This window comes from Phacochoerus africanus, chromosome 6, assembly GCF_016906955.1.
Source record: "Phacochoerus africanus isolate WHEZ1 chromosome 6, ROS_Pafr_v1, whole genome shotgun sequence".
NCBI lineage: Eukaryota > Metazoa > Chordata > Mammalia > Artiodactyla > Suidae > Phacochoerus > Phacochoerus africanus.
The window spans coordinates 124,379,399-124,405,883 of record NC_062549.1 but is presented as its reverse complement, the minus strand read 5'-3'; the positions used below and the strand labels follow the sequence as shown (position 1 = coordinate 124,405,883).

General features: G+C 39.0%; 1 protein-coding gene across 1 annotated transcript; it reads right to left on the bottom strand.

Moving 5' to 3' along the window:
• Positions 1-7,138: 7,138 nt before the first annotated feature.
• Positions 7,139-25,907, bottom strand: TMED5 (transmembrane p24 trafficking protein 5). Its single transcript, XM_047785282.1, has 4 exons — positions 25,728-25,907; positions 19,627-19,724; positions 12,096-12,279; positions 7,139-8,830 (listed from the first exon to the last, which is right to left on the bottom strand). Exons 1-4 carry the CDS (start codon positions 25,905-25,907, stop codon positions 8,612-8,614), a joined length of 681 nt encoding a protein of 226 aa, XP_047641238.1. The 3' UTR covers positions 7,139-8,611.
• Between the last annotated feature and the right edge of the window lie 578 nt (positions 25,908-26,485).

Genomic DNA, 26,485 nt, shown 5'->3' with positions numbered 1-26,485 from the left:
TCAGAAATTAGAGTCTAATAGAGAGTTTGTGTAAGTTAATCCTGATACAGTGTGAGTAGTTATTTAAAAGGGAAATATAGGGCAGTGTGTTGAGAGGAAGATAACCTAAGTTTGAAGGATGTGGCAAAACTTCTTGGAATGACAAATGACAACGCTGACCTGGAAAAATGGGTAGCTGCTAATTCCTGAATACTGACTTGTCTTCCTCCCCAGTTAAACTGTCAACTCTTTAAAGGCAGATTCTTTGCTTTTATAGTCTCCAAAGTACTGGATATAGTAATGCTCTTTTTTTTTTTTTTTTTAATTCTAAAGATATTAAACCTTGCCTGGGATATATTGTGATGAGTGTATCTTGTATTAGAGGCTGTGGAGATAAAAAAAAGTATTACATTTCTGATCTTCCCTTTGGGGCCGAAAAGGAAATATATTATTAAAGGAGAGGATAGGCTACCTGCATAATGTTTTCTAGCCTTTCCCTGTTCTCAGTCTAAACAAACTTCTCCTTTGCTGTTTATCTAAGGGATAGTGAAGTAGGTAATTGCCAGCACGTTTGTTTTTAAATTTGTATCGATTTGGCATTTAAGAGTTTACAATGGTTTGTTTTATACATTATTTATTTTATTTATTTTTCGCTTTTTAGTACTGCACCCGCAGCATATGGAGGTTCCCAGGCTAGGGGTCCAGTCAGAGCTACAGCTGCCGGCCTCAGCCACAGCAACACCAGATCTGAGCTGCGTCTGCAAGCTATACCACAGCTCACGGCAATGCGAGATCCTTAACCCACTGAGCGAGGCCAGGGATCGAACCCGCAACCTCATGGTTCTTAGTGGATTCATTTCTGCTGCGCCATGATGGCAACTCCAGTTTTATTCTTTAAAAATTACTTCTCTGTTGTGTTATCTTGTACATGCCTTAATTCTAAGATCTTTTATAGCAAAAAGACTTTGTTAACTTTCTAGATGAAGGAATCAACCATCCACTGTTTTATTTTCCTTATACCTATATGCCATGATTGTCCACTGAAAAGTCAGCATTTGAAAAAGTCAAGGATAGCTCCTCTGTTGAGATTCGCATAATCTCAGCATATTTCATAATGATGATTTTGCAACATTTGGGAAGTTGGTGTCATCCTCTACAAAGAAGAAGCAGTATTTCAATAACCACTTTGTTGTAATATAATCTCTGGACAATATTTTGGAAAATGTAATTGCTCTGAAAGGGAAAAAGGTTTACTTTTGACTCTTTCATATTTTATGTAAAAACCATTAGGCTCAATTCCTTAAATGAATTGAAGAATACTAAATTCCTAAGAATTGAACCAGTACCTAAAATCATTGTTTTTTCATGAGACTATTTTGGCTTTATTTAATATGAAGTTAAATTACTCATTCCTGGACTCATTCATAAGTAATGTATATTACAATGCACTGTCTCTTTCAGGTATAAAATTCATTCGCCCCCATTTTTGTTTTAAATTTTCATTTTGAATAATCATAGGTACACAAGAAACTAAAAATGTGCAGGGAGTTCCTATGTACTCTTCACGGGTTTCTCCCAATGGTGACATCTTGCATATACTAGTGTCCAGTCCAGAAAGCTGACATTGGTACAACCCATAGAGTTTATTCAGCTTTCATTAATTTTACAAGCACTCATTTGTATGTGTGTGTATATAGTTCTGTGTGTGAATTGGTGTAACCATCACAAGACTGAGCTGTCTTACCGCAAGCCTACCTTTTTAAGCGACATTCTGTCTTCCCTTCATTCTTAATACCTGGCAACCACTAGTCTGTTTTTCATCTCTAATTTTGTTATTCCAAGAATGTTAGATAAAAGGAATCATACAATGTGTGACTGTTGATGATTTTTCTCCCACTAACCATAAGTCCCTTGAAGTCCATCCAGATTGTTCCATGTAGCAATAGTTCTTTTTTTTTTTTTTTTATTGCTGCACAGTAGTCCATAGATGAATGTATCCAAGGTTTAACCATTTACTCTTTAAAGGACATTTGGGTTATTTCCAGGTTTGGGCTATTACAAATGAAACTGCTGTGGATAATATGTGCACAAGCTTTTAATTGAGCGTTATGTTTTCACTTTTCAGGGATGTGTCCAAGTGTATAAATGCTAGGTTTCATGGTAAGTGCACACGTAGTTGTATAAAAAACTGCCAAAATGTTTTCCAGAATGACCCCACCATTTTGTATCCCACTAGCAACCTGTGAGTGTGATCCAATTTCTCTTGCATCCTTTCCAGCATTTGGTAGTGTAACTTTCTGGTAGGTGTCTAGTGATAACTCATTATGGTTTTAACTTGAATTTCCTAATGGGTAATGATGAACTTTTTTTCATGTGCTTATCTGCTGTCTGTCTATCTGTATTTATCTATCTTTTTTTTTTCAGTAAAATATCTGTTCATATCATTTGCCCATTTTCTAATTGAATTTTTTTCCTTTTTGGGTTTTGATAATTCTATGTATATTCTGGTCCTTTTTGGCGTGTATGGTTTGCATAGCTTTTTTTTTTTTTTTTCATGTTCTTAATAGAGGGATGAAATAATAGGTTTTTTGTAGAGCAAAAGTTTTTACTTCTGATGAGGTCCAGTTTATCAGTTTTTCCTTTTATGGGTTATGTATTTGCTGTCAAGTGTGGAAACTCTTTTCTACCCCTAAGTCTTGAAGATGTTCTCATATTTTTTTCAAAAAGCTTTATAGTTTGTTTGTTTTCTTGTTTTCTTTTGTCTGTGCCCTTAGCTTGCCAAAGTTCCCAGGCCTGAGTCACTGCAGTGACAATGCCAGATCCTTAACCCACTGAGCCATGAGGGAACTCCTGAAAAGCTTTATAGTTTTAACAATTCAAGTTTGTATTTTTACCTTTGTCTGTCTCACTTCTCTAGCACTATTTGTTTAAAAGGCTGTCTTTCCCCTATTGAATTGGTTTTGCACCTTTGTTAAAAATCAGTTGCGGAGTTCCTGTCGTGGTGCAGTGGTTAACGAATCCGACTAGGAACCATGAGGTTGCGGGTTTGGTCCCTGCCCTTGCTCAGTGGGTTAACGATCCGGCGTTGCCGTGAGCTGTGGTGTAGGTTGCAGACACGGCTCGGATCCCGAGTTGCTGTGGCTCTGGCGTAGGCCGGTGGCTACAGCTCCGAATAGACCCCTAGCCTGGGAACCTCCATATGCCGCGGGAGTGGCCCAAGAAATAGCAAAAAGACCAAAAAAAAAAAAAAAAAATCAGTTGGACCGGTTCTGGTATATTCTGGAGTCTCTGTTGTATTGAACTATGTTGTCTATTCCTCCAACCCACTGTGTTGATTACTGTAGCTACCAAGTAAGCCTTAAGATAGGCAGACTTTATTTTCAAATTTGTCTTATTCTTTTGTCTTTCCATTCCATATACATTTTAGAATAAGCTCGTTCTTGTCTACAAAAACAAAAACAAAACTTCCTGGATTTCACTAAGAATTATGTTAAATTTATAGATTTAGGAAGAACTGACTGAACTTTCTGCTATGTTGAGCCTTCCAAACTTTGAACATGTGTTTCTCCATTTATTTAGGCCTTTTGCTATTCATATGGTAATTTTTATACTGATCCTGTGTTTTTGTTAAATTTACACCTAAGTATGTCACCTTTTTTTGGAGTGATTATAAATGGTATTTTTGTTTTTTTAGGACTGCACCTGTGGCATATTGAGGTTCCCAGGCTAGGGGTCGAATTGGAGCTGTAGCTGCTGAGCCTACACCACAGCTCACAGCAACGGCACTGAGCGAGGCCAGGGATCAAACCTGTGTCTTCATGGATGCTGGTCAGATTCGTCTTTGCTGAGCCATGATGGTAATTCTGGTGTTTTAAATTCCGATTCCAATTTGCTTTTTAATACCAAGCAGGAGGCCAGGAAAACAGAACTCTAAAATATGTCTTTCTTTTCTTTCAGCTCTTTCCTACTAGTAGTATTACTTAGTGCTTTTAGAATTGAAATAAGAATAGAAAACTTAGGTTTATTAGTCCATCCTGCCATCTTATAGCAGATGTGGAAATAACCCCTTTTATGGATGGATCATTATTGCCACTTGAAAAGTTCCAAGATTGGGGAGTAGTCTCTTTATATAGAAGGGAGTTCATTTTACTATGGGATAACTGATCTTTTTTGTGTTGCCTCACAGTCATTGAAGACCTCTCATTTTTTCTCCTGCTTTGCATTTTCTTTCCCTTTCCTTCTAGATGCAAGGATCTAGAGTCCATGATGTGCTTGCTCTCAGATGACATATCATCTTAGATCTAGATTGTTTATTCTGTGTCCTTCTCTCAGATAGACATTAAATACTGTAAATGTGGGGTGGCTCATTTCTAATGACATAAGCTTCCAGAAGCCCAAACACATGAAAGTGATGGGAGCACAGAATCAGAAAGGTGCCAAAGGAATTCTACCCGCTTGCAGGGGAAGAATGGCTTGTCTAAATGGTATGAAGGAAATCACCAATAATACACCAAGCATTCAAAACTCTCTTATATGCTTTTAACTAAATTTTAAGATGTTACTTAAAGTATTTCTACAAATGAAGAAATTTTGATTTCCCAAGTTCACCCAGTTAGCACATGGTCCCGGGATAATGTGGACACCAGAATCCCAAACTGTGTTAAAAATGAAGATTTTGGAGCCAAATTCCTGTGCTGAACAGTCATTTCTGCAGTGGGTTAGAAGAGTGGAGCAAGTTCCCTGGGAGCTTATTTAGCATGTCAGATTTGGGGAACTGATCTGTGCCTCTGTATCTTGAGCATTTTTTAGTTACAATGCATGTTGGGACACCAGAAAAATAAGTACTTAGGTAAACAAGTCTAATGCAGGGCAGAATGATAAACAGTGAAAAGTGCAGAGAAGTATGGGTTTTCAAATGGAAAGGAGAGCACACTTGGATGAAATCAATGAAGGCTTTAAGGATTAGACAGCATTTACAGTGACTGGTAGATAAATACATTCTTGGATGGTAGTTTTTATTATATATATTCAGTGCAGTACTCACTGCTCATTTAATATGGCGCCGTGTCTGTTCATAACGTAAAGCAAGTTGAGCAACACTGATTGTGCATTATTACACTCCAACAGAAATCTATTACACTCTAAATCAACTTCTTTGAAAATGCAGGTACAGAATTTTCTTTGGGTGGCATACAATTATAGGTACTCGGTTTTTGTCAGTTTTAGGACATAATAACAATGCTTAAGAATGATAAATAAACCTAAAATTACATTTCAGTTTATAATTTATTTCAATGCAATTTCAACCACTTACTTATACTCTATGTCTTGACATTCACATGAAAGAATAGTAATCATTAATGATCTGAATACAAATCATAGCAAAACTCTAGGCCTTCATTAAATATTTTAGTATTTTTAAAGTTTTTATGATTAAAAACCAAAGACAAAATTAGCTGTTAAGTGACAAATAGCTTAATTTTAGCATAATTTCAAAACTGAATACTGACATTAAAAAAACCGTATGAGGCAGATAAACAATATTATAGAATATTAATTAAACAATATTAAAGAATTTAGTTTTTTGCTTACAGTTTTTTTTGGGTTTTTTTTGGTTAATACAGGCAACATGCTTCTTAAATAATCTCTTTTCACTTTGTCTATAAAAATAAAATTGTCCTTAATATTCCTAAATTCTTCACTTTCCAAATAAGGCCATTATATAGTAAGAAGTTAATGAATCAAAGATTTAAAGTCAGTGGTACAAATCATAGGTAGAAAACAATGTAACAAATTCAAAACTAAGGAATCAGAGTACAGCATAGTAACCAGCCATACATAAGAGGTAGAATTCTTAATCACAGTTTTATGGAAAAGATGCAGTAGTTAATATCTGTACTGTTTTATTAGCTATAGTTCTAAGTTTCTTTTTTTTTTCTTTTTGTTGTTGTTGTTGCTATTTCTTGGGCCGCTCCCGCAGCATATGGAGGTTCCCAGGCTAGGGGTTGAACTGGAGCTGTAGCCACCGGCCTACGCCAGAGCCACAGCAATGCGGGATCCGAGCCGCATCTGCAACCTACACCACAGCTCACGGCAACGCTGGATCATTAACCCACTGAGCAAGGGCAGGGACCGAACCCGCAACCTCATGGTTCCTAGTCGGATTCGTTAACCACTGTGCCACGACGGGAACTCCCAAGTTTATTTCTCATTATGAATTTATCAGAAGAGAAAAGGCATATAATCTTAAAATCTTAAATCATAGGCAATAATTTAAAAATTATAATCTTAATCAGAGACTGATCTTACTGGCTTTTGTTTTGCATGTGTTATAGGTGTTATCCTGGAAACTTAAAGCATTGGCTAATTAATTGATCATCTAAGGATATAGCATTTATCTCATTTTTAAAAAGCTTCAGAGTAGAGAAATCTAAGCTTCTTCTTTTTTTTTTTTTCCCCCCCTTCTTACATCCACACTGAAGTTCCCAGGCTTGGGTTCAAATCACAGCTGCAGCCACAGCCTACACCACAAGGTGGCAACACTGGACCTGACTCGCATCTGCAACCTATGCCACAGGCTTGTAGCAACACTGATCCTTAACCCACTAAGTAAGGCCAGGGATCAAACCTGTATCCTCACAGAGACAATACTGGGTCTACCCACTAAGCCACAACTGGAACTCTGGGAAATATATTTTTTTGTGCCACTCCTGAGTGTAAATTAAATGAAACCATTGTCTCTGGATATCATTATTGTTTAATAAGAATTCCAGCAGTATTGACCTACCCAGGTTCAATCGCTGGTCTGGGAACTGAGATTCCCACATCAAGCAGCTGTATGCTGTGGCCAAAAAAAAAAGTTCCAATAATACTAACCTACAGAGCTTGTTCTATACTCAAGTTTATAAGTTGATTGTTTCTAACTCATATTTGTCATAAACAGTATTACAAGTGGGTATACTCTAAAAATTCTATTTAATTCATAATGTAGGTGAATTACTAGTACTTGAGTAAGGTAGGATGGCAGATAACTAAAGAGTTAGTCACCTACTGAGTGTTTAGACTTGGAATGCTGTGGGTTTCTAATCCTTACTTGAATGTCAATAAATAATCAGGTCATTTTGTGAAAATTGTAATAAACACTGTGTGTGTGTGTGTGTGTATATATATATATATTGACAGTAGGGCTTATATTTTGTAAAATTTACCTGAATACTTATAAAAGATAATTCAAAACAGAATAAAGCAATTGTAAAAAACCCATAGTTTTTTCCAGTTAACTGGAAATTAATCTCATGATTTATATGAGGACTGAATCACTATGATTAGCCTACCAGATACCTAGAGTTTAAGTAAACTTTATTTTGATCAGATATTATCAAGCTTCCCTAATTTTTAATATTGATTTTATTCTTTTTTTTGATTTTGAGAATTCAAAAAAAGAGATAGTTATTTACATTAGGCCCAGATCCTTTTAGCAGTATTTCCTTCACAACTGCTGCTGATAATGTATGATACAAGTCAGTAAACACATTAAAACCAACATAATGCTGCTGAGATTATAAAAATAATTTTCCCTCACATTTAATTTTTTTTTTCTGGCTGCACCTGTGGCATGTAGGAGTTCTCAGGTCAGCAACTGAACCTGCACCAGAGCAGCAGTCCAGGCCGCTGCAGTGACAATGCCAGATACTCTGATACTTAACCCACTGGGCCAACAAGGTAACTCCCCCTCATATTTAACTTTAAAATCCTGTATCTTAGTTTAAGGATTAGACAAAATGTATCCCTATGGAGACAGAGCAATCTTTATTCTTCAAAGAGAAAATCAGTCCTAATTTTAGTATGACTTAGCATTTTCAACAATTATTAAAAATGTCAGCTTTGGGGAATACAGGCTAAGTATATAAAACTAGTCCTTTTTGCTAGTATTTTAAAATGAAAGATATTTGGCTATAAAAATCTATTTTTGATGTCTATGCTTCTATTTACATTATAGGAAATACATATGCAAAAGAGAAAAGCTGAATGTTTTCTAAAGATATCCATGATTGGGTCATTCTCAGATGATTTGTAACAATATATTGAAAACTTCTACAATTCGTAACTGCCACATTTACAAAGAAACTTCAAGAAACTTCTCAGTAACAGAATCTTTTAAAAATACTGTTCAGTGTTCCATTTAGACCCAAACTTTGTTTATTTGGTTGAACCCGTGGCATGTGGAAGTTCTTGGGCCAGGAGGGAACCCATGCCGTAGCAGTGACCCAAGCTGCTGCAGTGACAGCACCAGATCCTTAACCTGCTATGCCATAAGGGAACTCCCAAAGTTCCTTTATTTAAATTACCTATGACATTTGAAAATTTTTTCAGACTTAGGAAACTGCCATTAATTAATATGGCTTCATTCATTTGTACCTGCAAAATGTTACACATTTAAGTACAACTGAACAGTAAGATTACTTGCACAGATGAAAGTAAAGACTTTCCTTTCACATTAAAATTATACTTATTTCACACTTAATGGTAATACCTGAAAATGCTGGAAAAGACTATTAATGGTCTTGACTATAACAGTTTATTGCATGTTTCTGTCCATTTTTTTCAATGTGAAGTACTCGAGTTTGGAGTTTTAAGTTCTACTTTTCCTCTTATCTTCAAAAAGACTCTTCAGCATATAAACTTGAATGGCTGACACCACCACCATTACCACTAAATTAACCATAGACCAGAAATTAACTCTATCAAAGTTGCTTTCTTGTATGTTTCGGTCACGAGCTTCAAATGCTCTAAGCAAAGTTTGAATATGACCACTTTTGCTTAGTCTGGACTTGATACTGTTGATGGATTCCTGGAGATAAATAAAATAATTTTATTATAAAAATTAATTTAAAAACGTGCTTCACAGTACTGATATTAATTTAACATCCAAACACAACTTTAATTAATGGACAGCTTGATTACCTAAAGACCATTTACATAAGGTTTCTAAGTTTTCATGATGCATTTAAATTAGTTAAAAAAGGAGCAAAGCTACTGTGAAATGAAAATAAGTAATATGAAAATACATCTGAGTGGCACAGTGCCAGTAATATAGTCATGATCTTCTTAGCCCTCAAAACCATAAAAAATATGTTTCTATGTTTCAGATCACATTAATAAAAAACAAGCTTAGCAAGATGCATTTTAAGTTGTACATCTTCTGAAAAAAACTATTTTGATAATATGATCTTGGTGAGAAGTTATTTGAAAACTGTAAAAGGTCTCAGGTGAAGCTGAGATTTGAAAGGTTACATCAAAGTTATGATGGCAAAAATAAGAAAATACCAGAAAAAAAATACTAGAAACATTTTCCTCAATAGTCGCTTTGCTTAAAATCCTCATTTAAGTGTAAAAAATATACACAAAATTTCAGATTGCTCTGCTAAACTTACAAAATAACAAAGTGTAATAATATCATGTGAGCTTATCTGTAAAGCAGTGGTAACCTAGTAATGCAAATATTTTCCAGAAAAATATGGGATTCAGATCTGCAAATAGAAAGATGATGCATAGCTCTTTTCAATATCATGACGATGACAGTCAAGCATGAAGTTTATTCAAGTTTGCTGCTGTGATAAAATTTTTTGGAGGGGTGGTAAATGGAAACACTCTTCAAAAACATTCTATTTTTCTTTCAGAAAGACTTAAGTGGTTTAAGCCATATTTAAATCTGAACTTTCTGGTTATTTAATTGTGAATGAAGTCAGTCTCTTGAGAATGTAGTGAAATACTAATAAAATTTACAACTACTTTTATTTTGCTCTTGTTGGGCAATATAAATTTAAAACGGAAGAATATATTAATATGAGTGAGATTTTAAAAAATGAATGGGAAGAAGACTAGAGTAGTAGTGGAACTATTGATGCATCACATCCAAACCTATAAAATGGAACGAAAGGGAAAAGGGGCAGGAGTTCCCCGTCACGGCTCAGTGGATAACAAACTCAACTAGTATCCATGAGGATGCAGGTTTGAACCCTGGCCTTGCTCAGTGGGTTAAAGATCTGGTGTTGCTGTCATGTAGGTCACAGATGTGGCTTGGATCCTGTGTGGCTGTGGTGTAGGCTGGCAGCTACAGCTCCGATTGGACCCCTAGCCTGGGAACCTCCATATGCCTTGGGTGTGGTTCTTAAAAAAAGAAAAAAAAAAAAAAGGGAAGTTGAAGCTGTGCTGATAACTAAGTCTTCTAGTTCTAAAGTTCAACTAAGTTTAGTGTACATATGAAATCATGATGAGGTAAAAAAACTGTCATAGTAAAAATTCTTGCCAAACTGAATCCTTTCAGTTTGTATTCATAGTAACACCTCTCCAAAAGGTAAGAAAACTAGCATTTATTGTGTGCAAAACACTGCTTAAAGTGTTTTGCACACAATAAATGTTATATATATATATATATATATATATATATATGCTGTATCACATTTCATCCTCACAACTCTAGAGGTATTATCTCCAAGGGTGGTAGGAAACTGAGGCTCGGAGGGCTCACATGATCGTAACACGGTCGTTTAATTTTGCGACGTCATAAGCAAACTGACTTACGGTATGTCTCTTCCTTTGTAATTTTTTTTTTTTGGTTGTGCCAATGACATAAGGAAGGTCCCAGGACAGGGACTGACCCAAGCCACAGCAGCAACCCAAGCTGCTGCAGTGACAACACCGGATCTATAACCCAATGCACCAAACGCGAATTCCTCTTCTTATATAATTTAATAGCTGCTTTCCTGAGAAATTTCAAAGTCATCAAAATAACACATTACTAAAAAAAAGTTCTGGGAGTTCCCGTCATGGCTCAGTGGTTAATGAATCCGACTAGGAACCATGAGGTTGCGGGTTCGGTCCCTGGCCTTGCTCAGTGGGTTAACGATCCAGCGTTGCCGTGAACTGTGGTGTAGGTTGCAGACGCAGCTTGGATCCCACGCTGCTGTGGCTGTGGTGTAGGCCGGCGACTACAGCTCCGATTCGACCCCTAGCCTGAGAACCTCCACATGGTGTGGGAGCGGCCCAAGAAATGGCAAAAACAAACAAAAGTTCCGGTATAAAAGTATTAGTTGTATAGTTTCAAATTTGGAATAAGCTCATTTTTTATGCAGCAAGTTCTGGTAATACAGATATATATGTTATTTACAAGTGCCACTGAGTAAATTCTATCATTTGATTACATCTAGCGAGGGCCAAAGCATAATGATCTTTCTCCCCATCACTGGCAGTACTATTATTAAAAAATAGGTTCTTATAATGCACATTTTGTTACGCATGTTTATGATAAAGCATAAAGCAATTCAAACAAGGAAGCCATAATCTGATAAATGTTTTTACTCCTGAGTGTAGTCTGGTTTCTGGTAACTCCTCAGAGGTCTGATCTGAGTAATGCTAACAGTGTTCCCAAAAGTAGTCAATCAAATAATTTCATATTTCATCTCATAAAAGTATGCTATGGGGGAAAGAAAACGCCTGTACATCCTAAGTGTTTACAAATTACTTATTTTGTTGTTGTTGTTGTTGTTATTGTTGTTGTTGTTGCCATTTCTTGGGCCGCTCCCGCGGCATATGGAGGTTCCCAGGCTAGGGGTTGAATCGGAGCTGTAGCCACCGGCCTACGCCAGAGCCACAGCAACGCGGGATCCGAGCCGCGTCTGCAACCTACACCACAGCTCACGGCAACGCCGGATCGTTAACCCACTGAGCAAGGGCAGGGACCGAACCCGCAACCTCATGGTTCCTAGTCAGATTCATTAACCACTGCGCCACGACAGGAACTCCCAAATTACTTAGTTTTATCCTTTGTGCAAGTGTGCTACAAGTCTTCTCTTCATGAATGTTCCAAGGGAGTTTTGAACATAAGAGTCTGTGTTCAAGTACTAGTTCTCCCTCTCTGGTTATGTGACAGAAATATTACCAAATATCCCATAGCCATAATTTTCCTCACTGGAAAGATGGAGATGATAATCCTCAGAGAGTTAGGTAAGGATTAAATGCAATAATGCAGATAAAATGCATAGCTAAGTGCCTATCACATATAAAGTCTCTGGATGTCAGTAATTTTTATTATTTTATTAAAAGACCATACTGACCAGGATGTCTTCCAGTTTCATATCCAACATATCTGTGCCAGTAATGTATTTCTTCCAGTCCTCTTGTTCTTCTGCCTGTTCTCCCATATTATCCAGGATTAATTCAAAGAAAATCACCTTCTCAGAAATGGTGCTGAATGTATTATCAAAGCAGAACATGTAGTCACCAACCTCAGTCTCTATCCTGTATTATAAAAAGGACATGTCTTCAGTCATCTGTACTTCCATCTGGGATCAAAGGAAAAACTACTATAGGAGTTCCATCATAGCTCAGCAGAAAAGAATCTGACTCGCATCTATGAGGACGCAGGTTCGATCCCAGGCCTTGCTCAGTGGGTTAATATCCAGCATTGCCATGAGTTGGTGGTAATAGGTTGCAGACTTAGCTTGGATCTGGTGTTGCTGTGGCTGTGGTGCAGGCTAGTGGCTACAGCTCCGATTCGATCCCTAGCCTGGGAACTTCCATGTGCCGTGGGTGCAGCCCTAAAAAGATACCCCCCGTCCCCCAAAAAAGGGAGTTTCCCTTATGGCACAGGGGGTTAAGAATCTACTGCAGTGGCCTGGGTTGCTGTGGAGGTTCAGGTTTGATCCCTGGCCCACTGGGTTAAAGGATCTGGTGTAGGTTGCAGGTGCACTTGGATTCAATCCTTGGCCAGGGAACTTCCATATGCTGTGAGTGCAGCCATGTTAAAAAAAAAAAAAAGAGGTGCCTCATTAGCACAGTAGGTAGTGTGTCAGTCTCATTAAAAAAAAAAAAAGAACGAGAAGAAATAATATGGTTTATAAAAAATGGACAGTTTTGTAGATTAAAAAAAATTTGCTTGGCCACGCCCACTACATGCAGAAGTTCTCCAGCCGGGGATCAAACCTGTGCCATAGCAGCAACCAGACCCAGGCCGCTGCAGTGACAAAGCTGGATCCTTAGCTCACTGCACCACAAGGGAAATCCTTGGACAGCTTACTGATAAGACTGTTAGTAGACAATTTATAATTTCTTGGGAAGGCAGCAACCTGGAAATATATATTCAAGTACTTGCAACTTAGATATGCTTAGCATTCACTCAGTAAATTGTGGCAAATAAGTTTGACCTAAGTTTTATAAGATAATAGGATTAAAAACCTAGATATGTGATACCTCAGAACGAACTTTAGTATTTATACATTATTAAAAGTAATTTATGGAATTACTATTGTGGCTCACTGGTTACGAACCCAACTAGAGGATGCAGGTTCGATCCCTGGCCTTACTCAGTGGGATAAGGATCTGGCATTGCCATGAACTGTGGTGTAGGTTGCAGATGCGGCTCAGATCCGGCGTTGCTGTGGCTGGCAGCTGCAGCTCAGATTTGACCCCTAACCCAGGCATTTTCACATGCCGTGGATGTGGCCCTAAAAATCAAAAAAAAAAAAAAAGTAACTTATAATGAGTTCAATTGATAGGGGAATATTACTACAGACTTCCCCTTTAGTTGAGATTAATCTGTAAAGTGAGTTTTCAGTGGGTAAGAACCAGAGCTTAATGCAGTGGCATAACCTTTACTGAAAAAAATGCCACTCACAACTAAACTTCTGATCTTGGTCTTATAACCTTCACATTCAAGATAACTGGCTTGTGCAGAGTTATTTTAACCGAATAGTTTTCTTCCTTTTTTCTTTTTATTGCCATACCCGCAGCAAATGGAAGTTCCTGGGCCAGGGGTCAAATTGGAGCTGTAGCTGTAACCTGTACCACAGCCACAGCAACACCAGATTCCTTAACCCACTGAGCCGGGCCATGGATCAAAACTGTATCCTCAGAAAGATAACATCAGGTCCTTAACCTGCTAAGTCACAATGGGAACTCCAAAATAGGTTGTTTTGTTTTGTTTCGTTTTTTTGCTGCCCCATGGCACATGGAGTTCCTGGAACAGGCATCGGATCTGAGCTGCAGCTGTGGTACTGCCAGATCCTTTAACCCACTGTGCTGGGGTGGGGATTGAGCCTGTGTCCTGGCACTGCAGAGATACCACTGATCCTGTTGTGCCACGCTGGGAAGTCCCAAAATAGTTTTCTAATAATTTCTTTGTGGAGGGAAACATTAACAAACAAAACACTGCTCAGGCTAATGACATTTACTACTGCTGGTCAAGAAAAATAAAGTTCAGACTGTGTTCTAGTTATTGTTGTGACTATTCACAAAGGTTAATCTAAATGACTCTGAAGTTTCTTAGCTCCAGTATGCTGGATCACTTCAACTTTGAGGCAGCTTATATTATTTTCTACAATCTTCTGAACATGTGATTCTCACCTTTTAAGCCAATCTCCATCTTTTTTCCCCTGATTTCTGACTTAACTCTTTTAACTGTAAGAGAACTTCTCAGCAATGTGATCCGAGGTTAGCACACATGCTATAAATAAAAACAGCCAATGCTTGAATACCCCTTCATAATTTACACACTGCTTTCTTACATTTTATCTCTTTTAATCCTGGCTATTATATTTGGAAGCAGGCCTCATAATCGACCTTGTCACGGCAAGTACAGTAAGGTTCACATAGATTAAGTTACTTGCCCACAATCACATAGCCTGTTATGTTACACTCACAGGTTGACTGATCTTTCTACAATACTGCTAGAGCCTGTCTGTATTCTTTGCAATCTCCTCAATCATGACAAACCTTTGTCTTTTGAGGAGGCATTTAACCTTTGCAAGGAGCCTGAAGCAAACACTGGTATGAATGAGGGGGGGGACAATATTAAAAGGAACAAAATAAAATAAAATGTCTTGACTGCTTCATAATATAACACATGTGGGCGATTTCCCGAGGAAACTTTTCCATTATATTCTGATGAATGCTATCACTGACACAGTACCAAACGCCACTGTTCAGGAGGTCAGCATTCATGTAGACTATGCACTCTCAATGAAGGGATACTGCCCCCTAGTGGTGAAAACTGGTTCAAGCTGGGTGAAAAAATTTAGACAAAATAATTCTGTGGCCCACCAAAGCCAGATCCTACCTGACAAAATCTTATTCTTTAGTATTTAATTTTTTCTCATTGGGTTTTCTTGGGCATATCACAACTGGCTCTCAGAAGGTACACAAAATGTGTGCAGGAGCAGTGCTACAAAATGCTAGCAAATAGATAGCTGTGACTGGAAGACTATTGAGTGACTGCTTGACCTAGAATTCATGGCAAGAGGTGCCCTTCACATGCCTATTGATGCCACTGGCTCCCTTGCGGATACGTATGTTTGATCTTCAGTTTTTGAAGCAGCTTGTATTATTTTCTATAGCATTCCGTGATCCTCATCTTTTAAGCCAAAACTTGTTTTTTTCTTCCCTTTATTTGTGACTTACTGTTTTTGTTTATGCATAACAGATAACTACTCAACAATGTGATTAGATTTTAACATACATACTATAAATAAAAATATAAACAAATAAAAATAACCAATACTTGTATATCCCTTCATAATTTACACACTGCTTTCATACATTTCATACATCTTTTAATCTTTGTATTTTGAGGGGAAATTTGAATAAAATTAGTTTATATTTTAATTCATTACTTATGCCAAATGCTGGGGGGAAAAGTCAAAAATATGTAAAGTACTATCAAGTAGCTGAAATAATTTTCCCACATCAAGCAAAAGTTAAAAGTTAAGGTCAGTAAAAGTACTTTTTTTGAAGTTGATATAATTTTTTCAGTCATTCTACTTTTCTTAAAAAAATGTTTGGAATGATTTAAAAATTTTTAATTACACTGATATTCTTACATAGTTGTATAAATTGCTAATTTGCATATGTGATTAGCACAATACATAGGCAAATAAATTATTAAAAATTGTTAAAAATATAAAGTTAATTTAATATTAATAGCTTTTTAATCTAACTTAATTTTGTTTAGTCTTCATTTAACTTGACTTTATTTAGTCATTCTTAACCTTGTATTGGATAAAAAGCATAAGCTTTGTAGCTATTGTTTTTACATATAAAGCATATATATAGACAGTAAAATAAAAAAGGGCATGGCATGTAGTATATCTTTGGTATTAAAATTTCATGGGAGGGAGGTGTGAGTAAATAAAATGCCTGAAAGGTTACATGGGAACAGGAGTAAAAATGAAAAAAGTTTAAAAAGCATTGACTCAGATGTATGAACTTTAACATGTATATATATAAAAAGATGTCTACTACTTTATAGTCATTCCTATTTTAACCTCTTTCTAAATCTGTTGACTATCTTTAGTAGAAAGGAATATTACTACAAATGATACAAAATATTATACAAATAAAAGCTCATAAGGGAGTTCCCATTGTGGCTCAGTGGGCTAAAAACCTGACGTCTCTCTGAGGATACAGATTCAATCTCTGGTTTCATTCAGTAGGTTATGGATTTGGCATTGCCACGAGCTGTGGCATAAGCCTGCAGCTGCAGCTTCAATTAAACCCACAGCCAAAATGTGTAAGTTCTGGTGTGAGTTAGGATGATATTAATTCAGTAGCCTAGAAAAATGGTTTGAATCCTCCTTATTCCAGGCAGAGCTGGACAAATAGGTATTACTTAAGCTGTTTAAGGTTCTGTCTGGAAACATTTTTACTAACCCTGATTTCTGGAAGGATAGCATTTGTTTCAAAGATTTTTTTAAAAATTTTTTTGCCTTTTAGGGCTGCACCTGAGGCATATGGAAGTTCCTAGTAGTCAAACCACAGCTGCAGCTGTAGCCACAAAAAGACAAGTAAAAAATAAGTACAAAGTAAAGAAAAATAAAAAGAGTGAGTTTGGGAGTTCCTGCTGTGACACAGTGAGTTAATGATCCAGCTATTTCTGTGGAGAAGCTGGTTTGACCTTAACCCCAGCATACTGGGTTAAGGATCCAGTGCTTCTGCAGCTGTGGTGTAGGTTGCAGCTCCAGCTCAGATTCCATCCCTGGCCTGGGAACTTCCACATGCTGTAGGTGCAGCCAAAAAAAAAGAAAAAAGAAAAAAAAAAAGAAGAGTGAGTTGAACTGACTGGTGTTATTCTATTTAATTAACTGATTTATTTATTTTTGTGGCTGTACTATGGCATATTGAAGTTCTTGGGTCAGGGATTGAATCTGAGCCATAGCTGCAACCTATACAAGATCCTTTAACCCACTGCACTGGGCTGGGGATTGAACCTGTGCCTCTGCAGCAACCAGAACTGTTGTAGTTGGATTCTCAACCCACTATGCCACAGTGGGAACTCCTGGACTGACTGGTTTTAAATCCTGGCTTTGCTGTTTATTAGCTGTATAACTTACTTAACTGCTCTATTCCTCAATTTCTTCACTGGTAAATGATAATAATATTATGGACCTCATAGGACTGTGGGGAAGAAAAACAAACTGATACATTTAACATGCTTAGAACAGTGACCTGACACATCAAAAAGAACTCAACAAATGTGAACTCTTATGAACTCACTCATTCATCCCAATGGCTTAATGAGAGAGAAAAGAAAGCAGTAAGGTATCTTCTCCCCAGCTTAATTTTAATTTTTCTCTAAATGAAAGCAGAATATTGAGAGAAATTCTATACATCTGCTTTTCTTTTCCCTCCTTCTTTCTTTCTTTTTTTAATGGCCACACTTGCGGCATATGAAAGTTCCCAGGCCAGGGATTGAACTGGGCCCCAGCTGCAACCTACACTGCAGCTGTGGCAATGCCAGATCCTTTAACCCAGTGCGCTGGGTTAATCCATGCCTTCATAGAGACTCAAGCCACTGCAGGTGGATTCTTAAAGCACTGTGCCACAGCAGGAACTCCCAAATCCTATATATTTTCTAATATTTTGAAATGTAAAGATGAACTATGTTTTTAGTTCTTGTTCAGAAAGTCCATCAAAAAGAAAGCAAAGTTAATTCCAAGTATATCAGTCTCAACTGACTTTTAAAATTACCACTTCTTTTTTTTTGCTTTTTAGGGCTGCACCTGCAGCGTATGGAAGTTCCCAGGCTAGGGGTTGAATCAGAGCTACAGCTGCCAGTCTATGCCACAGCAACGCAGGATCTGAGCCACATCTGCGACCTACACCACAGCTCATGGCAATGTCGGATCCTTAACCCACTGAGCAAGGCCAGGGATCAAACCCACAACCTCATGTTTCCTAGTTGGATTCGTGTCCACTGTGCCACAACAGGAACTCTTAAAATTACCACCTCTGATTTTATCAGTTTATGCAACTTTTTTGAGCCCCACATAGGTAAAACACCATTTTCAAAACTACTTTGAAATGAATATCTTAAAAATTTATGGTTGAGATATTTTGCCCCCCTCATTCACTTATTCATGTAGTCAGTATTTCCTACGTATCAATGACATGCCAGGTGCTTTAACGAAGGCCAATGATTATCATAATAGCTAGTACTTACATAGGACTATGTGTCAGGGATGTTCTAAGCATCATAGGGTAGAAAGCAAGAATTTTGGTTCTTCTTGCCTCCTCCTCTTAATAAATATGTATCCCTGCAGACTTATTTAACTTCTCTGAGCCTCCTTGTCTGTAAAATGGGAATTGGGAAATCAAAGAATCTTTCTCACAGTGGGTTGGAATGATTAATTTAGAAGTATATAAAATGCAAAGTCTAGTTTATGGCAAATATTAACACTTCATATTTGTCCTTCTTATTCCTATAAGCTCATAGTTTAAATACAATAGCAATACTGAGGAAAGAAAGCATTATAATAAAATCATAGAATGGAATAGGGAAATAGTAGTGAGATATGAATAAAGAGAACTGAGATATAAAAGGACAATATATGGCCTTTCATCAAACTCTAAACTCAAAAAGTTATAGAAAGTGTTTCCTTTCTATATAGTTTCCTATAGTCAGATCTTTTACTTGCAGGACTTATATAAAAGAATGAGGTTAAGTAAAATAAAAATTTATACACAAAGATGTGTTGTACTGTTGTTTCATGAAAGAAAACAGTGGGCAAAAATGATATAGCCAGCAGCTCAAGAAACTTTTAAGATACATACCTGGAACACTAATTTATAGTTAAAATGGAAAAAACCTACGCTACTCAGAAAGGTAGGTTTAAAATGCCACAATAGATTGAATGTAGTATCTTAGGAGATACTCATACACTAACCAAAGCAAAAAAAAAAAATTTAGTGACTATCAAAAGAAAATGCCTAAATAAAAAGGTAAAGGTTAATGGAAGATGTTTTAATTTAAGAGGGACCACTATCTGGAGTTCCCGCTGTGATGCAGTGGGATTGGCGGCATCTCTACAGTGCCAGGTCACAGGCTCAGTTTCTGGCCCTGCACAGTGGGTTAAAGGACCCAGCGCTGCAGCAGCTGTAGTGTAGGTCTCAACTGCTGCTGGGATCTGATTCCTGGTCTAGGGACTCCATATGCTACAGAGCGGCCAAAAAAGGGAAAAAAAAAAGACCATTAAGAACCATTTAAGATGTTCATATAGAAGCATTTAATATTAATATTTAGTATCAAATGTGCTCAATTTCCCTGCTCTGGAGATCGCCCGCTGGTATCGCATCATTTAGACGGAGACTACTCACGTGTGAACTCCATCTGATTTCCTTTGCTCAAAAACTAACGTTCTTCCTTCTGGAGAGGCAAGGTGGAAATCAATATCTAATCCTGCTCCATCTAAAACCTGTAGAAAGGCACAGAAGAGAACACAATTTACAAATTCTGAAAATAAAAAGTTACATTAAGTAGCTAATATGATGAAAAGATTTCATCTCTAAACCTGGAAGGAGGGGAGGTAAAGTCTTAAGATACTCATGTTAGGGTTAGAAAGGAGCAGCAAGACCATTTGGCCAGTTCCTGCTGCCATCACTTAAATTTAGGCCTTATGAGTATTACTGAAATAATCTTCCTAAAATCTTCCTTCATCGAGAAGCCCTGTAGAGTAGAAAGAAATACAAAAGGGAGTTCAATCAGTAGATCCTTTTTCTTGGGAAATTAGGGCATGCTTTGTAATTTTTCTGAGTTTGCTTCCTCCTCAATAAAACAATAGTTACTTCCAAGCCTGGAACTCAAGGCCTCTAGGATCTGATTTCAGCTGACTTCTTTAACTCATCATCTACTCTTTCCCCCTGTGAACTATATATTTCAAGTAGACTACTTACTTGTTGGCCAAAGAATACAATCTGTTCCTTTACAATCTCAAAATGTCCTAATGATGATGATGGCAGCTAACGATTAGTTTATGCCATACGTTGTTTTAAGTGCTTTATGTGGATTAATTTATTCCTCACAACAACTCTAAAAGGTAGGTCCTATTATTGTTCTCATTTTAGCAACAAAACCAAAACAAACACCCCCACCAAAGAAAACACAACCAGAAAACCCCACAAAAAACTGAGGCACAGAGAAGGCTGACTAAGGAGAGAGTAAATAAGTGGATGGTCAGAACTCGAGGTCAGTAATTCGCCTCCAGTGGCCACTCTTTTTCTTACACAACTCCATTTTATTTTACTTGGTGGCACTAATGAAACGATACAGAAGATTACCCTATTCCTGTGCTCTACTTACTGATCAACAGAACTGGTTTCAAATGGCTGGCTAAATACATAATTCTTTTTCTACTTTAAGTCCCAGTGAAATGAAGACGACATAATACTACAAATAATCCAAAACAACCCTGGAAATACACGAAAACTGTTAATAGATTTGAAGAGTAAGGAGTTTCTAGAAGACATTCCACTGAGCAAAGAATACATCTGGCTACCAATATCTATTTATCTCAAAATTCCCGGGGAGTTCCCGTCGTGGCGCAGTGGTTAACGAATCCGACTAGGAACCATGAGGTTGCGGGTTCGATCCCTCGCCTTGCTCAGTGGGTTAAGGATCCGGCGTTTCCCTGAGCTGTGGTGTAAGTTGCAGACGTGGCTCGGATCCTGTGTTGCTGTGGCTGTGGCATAGGCCGGCAGCTACAGCTCCAATTAGACCCCTAGCCTGGGAACCTCCACATGCCGCAGGAAGCGGCCCAAGATATGGCAAAAAGACCAAAAAAAAAAAAAAAAACCTCAAAATAGACTAGAGAAACACCAAATATTTGTTGAAACTAATGTCCTCTTTTTCACATTACTGGTTTTTCTCAGAGGCTCAAATTCTGAAAAAATATAAACAGACTTAAAAATGTTTCCTCAGATGAATGTAATACATATCCTCATAGGAATTCTAGAATGTAAAATCCATAAAAAATGAAGATGCTGATATGAAAAAGTTCTTAGAAAAACCAAAAATGTGATTACCAAAATAAAGCCTTAAGAAAAGTAATACAGAGTTCCCATCGTGGGTCAGCGGAAATAAACCTGACTCGTATCCATGAGGATGTAGGTTTGATCCCTGGCCTTGATCAATGGGTTAAGGATCTGGCATTGCTGTGAACTGTGGTATAGGTCGCAGATGTGGATTGGATGTGGTGTTGCTGTGGCTGTGGTATAAGCCAGCGTCTACAGCTCCAATTCAACTCCTGGCCTGGGGACCTCCAGGTGTGGCCCTGAAAAGACAAAAAAAAAAAAAAGTAATAACAATAAAACCAGAATAGACATGGATGGAAACTAAAAATCAGAGAATGAGAAGGAGCCAAGGAATTCTCAGCACAAGGTGAAAAAGTATTGACGAAAAGTCTGGGGGATGCTAAGACCTTTATAAAGGACAGAGCTAAAGATTTCAAATATCTACCTAATGAGCACTTCAAAAAGAACCAAGAAAAACAAGAGAAATTACTAAATAAGAGGCTAAAAAGTCTTGCTTCAAAAGATAAAAATCTTTAGACTGAGTCTAATACATGTGAAGCAGGCTAAAAGAAAAAAGATCTAAAAATCCTACCAGAGGAGTTCCCGTCGTGGCTCAGCAGTTAACGAATCTGACTAGGAACCATGAAGTTGCAGGTTCGATCCCTGGCCTCGAGCTGTGGTGTAGGTCACAGACGTGGCTCAGATCCCACGTGGCTGTGGCTGTGGTGAAGGCCAGTGGCTATAGCTCCAATTAGACTCCTAGCCTGGGGCCTCCATATGCCACGGGTGTGGCCCTAGAAAAAGACAAAATAAAGAAATTAAAAAAAAAAAATCCTACCGACTTTTCCAAAGGATGTGAAAAGAACAACTGAGAAACTTCCAAAGGGAAGTAGTAGAGAACTACAAAATAACAAGAACTGGAATGGGCATCAGTATTCTTACATATTCACTAGATGCAAAAACCCACAATGGAGCCATGTCTTCAAAGTTTTCAAGTTAAAAAAAAAAACTGCATTTAATAAAGTTTTCAGTTCCTCAGAGGTGCTCTTGGGGTGCTTCCTCAAAGCCTCAGACTGCCACATGCTGTTCTCTTTACCCGTCACCTTGTTCCACTCACCCTCTTATCCCTAGTCAGCCTGGTTCTCCTGCCTCTGAAATCCACTCTGGGGATTCTTCTCTCAATTCCTGAAATCGAGTCCTCCTTTTAAACACTCTCATAGCTAAGGCACTTAGCCTCATGGCACTTATTAGAGTTCTAATTTCACACTTATTTGTATATTAGTCTGATTAATATGTCTATCCCCTTATTAAGACTGCATGAGTTCACAGACTATACTTTTACTCACCATTATATCCACAGCACGTAGCATAAAGCTTACACAAATTAAGCACTCAATAATGATTCAAAATTTTACAAGAATGATCTATTTTATTCATAAGATGTATGTACTGACATTTAAAAATTTCAAGAACTTAATATAAAGCGAGACTGGTCAATTACCCTAAAAGTGTCCTTCTAAACCTGCAAAGTGAGAAACAGTTAAATTTTTTCAATATGTTACAGTAAGCGAGGGGCAATGTGTAGAATGTCTGTTACCTGACATTTTTTTCTTTGTTTTAATTTCAGGGCCACACCTGCAGCACATGGTCATTCCCAGGCTAGGGGTTGAATTGGAGCTGCAGCAGCCAGCCTAGGACACAGCCACAACAACTGGGACCCGAGACATCTGCCACCCCCCCTGCAGCTCATGGCAATGCCACATCCTTAATCCACTGAGCAGGGCCAGGGAGCAAACCCAAGTCCTCACGGATACTAGTCGGGTTCATTACCACTGAGCCTTGATGGGAACTCCCTCCTTGACATTTTAAAAACTAAGACAAAACCCAGTAGCTTGTAGTTAGTGGATAATCATGGAGTCAGAAAATGCAAACAAAGAACTGAAGATGATCTCTATCCTACAAACCCTTCCAACACTGTCTAGGACTACAGACATTTAATGATTTTACTTCTCTCCTCAATCAAAACAATTAAATTTAAACAATTTAAGTAGAATGGTTTAGTGGAAAAGTCTTTCAAAGAGTGATTAAAGGTGCAAAGTATAAACCTAGATGATACCAGCTAGGTAACTCTGTAAGTATAAATGCAAAAAAATCTAACATTTATTGAATATTTACTATGTGTCAGGGATGGTGGATGAACACTTGTTAGCTCACAGTTTCAAATCAACTCTTAACCATTATCTCTATACAAGTGTGGAGTTAAACTTATTCAAGCTAACAGTTAAGTGAAAGGATTTCAACACAGGCATTTTTTCTCTACAGTTGGGGCTCTTAATTGTAAGAGGTCAATAGTTTAAAATAGATTTCTTTCCCAATGCTTTATTAAATACTGATGAATTTTGAACATTAAAATTGTTTTCTTGGAGTTCCCGTCGTGGCGCAGTGGTTAACGAATCCGACTAGGAACCATGAGGTTGCGGGTTCGGTCCCTGCCCTTGCTCAGTGGGTTAACGATCCGGCGTTGCCGTGAGCTGTGGTGTAGGTTGCAGACGTGGCTCGGATCCTGTGTTGCTGTGGCTCTGGCGTAGGCCGGTGGCTACAGCTCCGATTCGACCCCTAGCCTGGGAACCTCCATATGCCGCGGAAGCGGCCCAAGAAATAGCAACAACAACGACAACAACAATAACAAAAATTGTTTTCTTATCTAGACTATTTATCTAACCCCACAGTTGGTTTCCTTACCTCTAACACTGCTCTCCTTAAATCTATCCTCCAACTGTAAAACATTTTTTACTGTTAGCACGCTCCCTAATCCTCAATGGCCCTTATATAGCACAAGGTCAAAGCTACTTAGTATGGTGCACAAGCTTAAGATTTATGATCCATGATCTAGCCTTCTAACCTCTTCAACCTTTTTCTTCTACTCCCACCCTAGACTTTACAGTCTTAAAGGTCCAACAAAAAACTCAACGCTTGTAGTGTCCACTACATATTGCCCACTGCTAAAACACTCACACTATGCATTTTCAGAACTGTCTCTTCCTTCTGTTCCTTTTCTTGAAATGCCCCTTCTTTCTTGCATTCCTGCTTCACTTAAGCATCTTTCTAAATTCAAATTTATTCTTCTCCAGGAAGCCTCTTCTGAAACCCCAGAGAAGAAGCCCTCCTCCCACAGCAGCTATACCATACCTTATTGATACTACTTGTTTATGAACCAGTAACCCTTAAATATTAAGATCCTTGAAAAGGGATCTTTATTTTGTCCCCTCCCCTGTGTCCGTGCCTCCATTCACTCATTACTGGCACAGGGTAACATGTAAAGTTCAGTAAATTAACTTTTTAACTGGACTGGAAATCAAGAAATGTTGAGTTCCAGCCCGTTTTGCTAACTATGTGATTTAGATACTTTACTCTCTATGCTTACCTTATACATCTATATATAAATAATCTAATTCTAAAGTTCCTTCTGATGAAAATTCTAAATAACTTTTAAAAACTCTACATGTGACAATATCTGCTACTGAAAGATTCTCTATATCAACCATAGAAAATTAACATTAAAAATTAGATAGCCTGTATAAAAATTGAAAGATGAACCACACCAAGGCTGCTGCTTTTTTTTTTTTTTTTTTTTCTCCAGTGCTACCTAGAAACATCGAAATCAGCTGTACTGGAGCTAACAAGATTTCTCCTAAGAAAGTACCCTCTACCAGAATGACTACATAGATTAAGGTAACTCCCTGTAACATTATGTAGACACTAAAAAGAGAACAATATGGGAGAAATGCTTAGAATGCTGACGAAAAGTTATAAAGTTCTAATAAACAATTAGATCCTATTTGGTTTTTAAATGATGGTAATATAACGGAGAAGGCAATGTACCATTAAACACAGCAGTAACTCCTTTCAAAATATCCTCAAATAAGATTTAGTGAAAAATCACAGGGTCACAATTCAAAAATCCTTGAAGAAGTAACGACAGCGTAGATTCACAAAGCCGGAATTGGGTGAGGATGGTGGAAGTGATTAAAAAAGTGTCATCATCTCGTCCAATGATTAAGAAGAACGTGTATTAGACCTGTATTGTGAAATCCCCCGTACTGGAGCGTGTACTGGCTAGAAAAACCTCAGGTGAATTATAAAACAAAAAGAAAAACCGCCGACATCACCGGGGCTGGCCTCCTTCCGACCGGAGGAAAGGGGAGAGGGCGGGAGTCCATTCTAGGTCCCGCCTAACTTCCCGGTCCCCAGCGCCGGCCGGGACCTCGCCTCCGCGCCTGCGCGGAGCTGCCCGGCTCCCCCCGCGGCCCTCGCCGCACCACCCCCGGCTCCCCGGCTTCCTACGCCGGTGAGAGGCGACGACGTGCGGCGGGGCTAACGGAAGGAGGCTGGCTCCCCTCTGCACCTACTTGGTACTCGATCTCCAGCGAGGCCTTCAGGGGCATGGGCTGGTAGAAACACTCCTTCTGGCCGGCGGGAAGGGTGAACGTGAAGTCGCTGTCCAAGGAGGGCGTGAAGCCGGCCGCCGCGGGCAGCAGCAGAGCGGCCCAGAGGACCCCCGGGAAGGGCAGCCGGATCTTGTCGCCCATGCCTGCCGGGGCGGTCTCGGGCCGGAAGAGGCGTGGGAAGGGTGGGCTAGTGACGCCTGCGCCCCGCTTCGCCTCCCCGGGCTCCTCGTGGGCGGCGGGGAAAGCTGGAGCCTGAAGGAGGTCCGGGAGCCGGCCGCGGTGGAGGCGTGCTCCTCAGACGAGGAAGCGCCGGCCTGGAGAGCGTAGGCGCTGAGGGCGGGGCCAGCAGTCCTTTTCCACACCCTCCTCGGTCTCGGCGCCTCCAGCCCCGCGGGAGCGCGGCCCGCTTGACACCCAGAAGACCGCAGCCTCCCATGGCTTCCCTCACACCAATGGGCGTCGTGGCGGTAGCTGTGGGAAATGTAGTTCGGGGAGCGAGCTCGGCCGCGCTCGCAGACCACAATCCCCGACAGGCCTCGGGGCCCCGGCGTCGCCCCCGGCGGAGCCCGCGCAGGGGCGGGGCTGCGGCGGGGGCGGGGCGTCGCCAACGGCTCCCGCGGCGGTTCGAACGCGACGCCGCCGGGGTTCGCTGGTGTCCCGCGTGCAGTGTTGGGGGTTCCACGCTCTGGGTCCGGGAGAGGGGCGAGGTTTCCGAGCGC

Coding starts and splice junctions, on each gene's coding strand:
- TMED5 (XM_047785282.1), bottom strand. CDS start 25,907: ATGGGCGACAAGATCCGGCTGCCCTTCCCGGGGGTCCTCTGGGCCGCT. Junction 19,725..25,727: donor CGCTGGAGATCGAGTACCAA/GTAGGTGCAGAG, acceptor GCCTTTCTACAG/GTTTTAGATGGAGCAGGATT. Junction 12,280..19,626: donor AAATCAGATGGAGTTCACAC/GTGAGTAGTCTC, acceptor TTTATAATACAG/GATAGAGACTGAGGTTGGTG.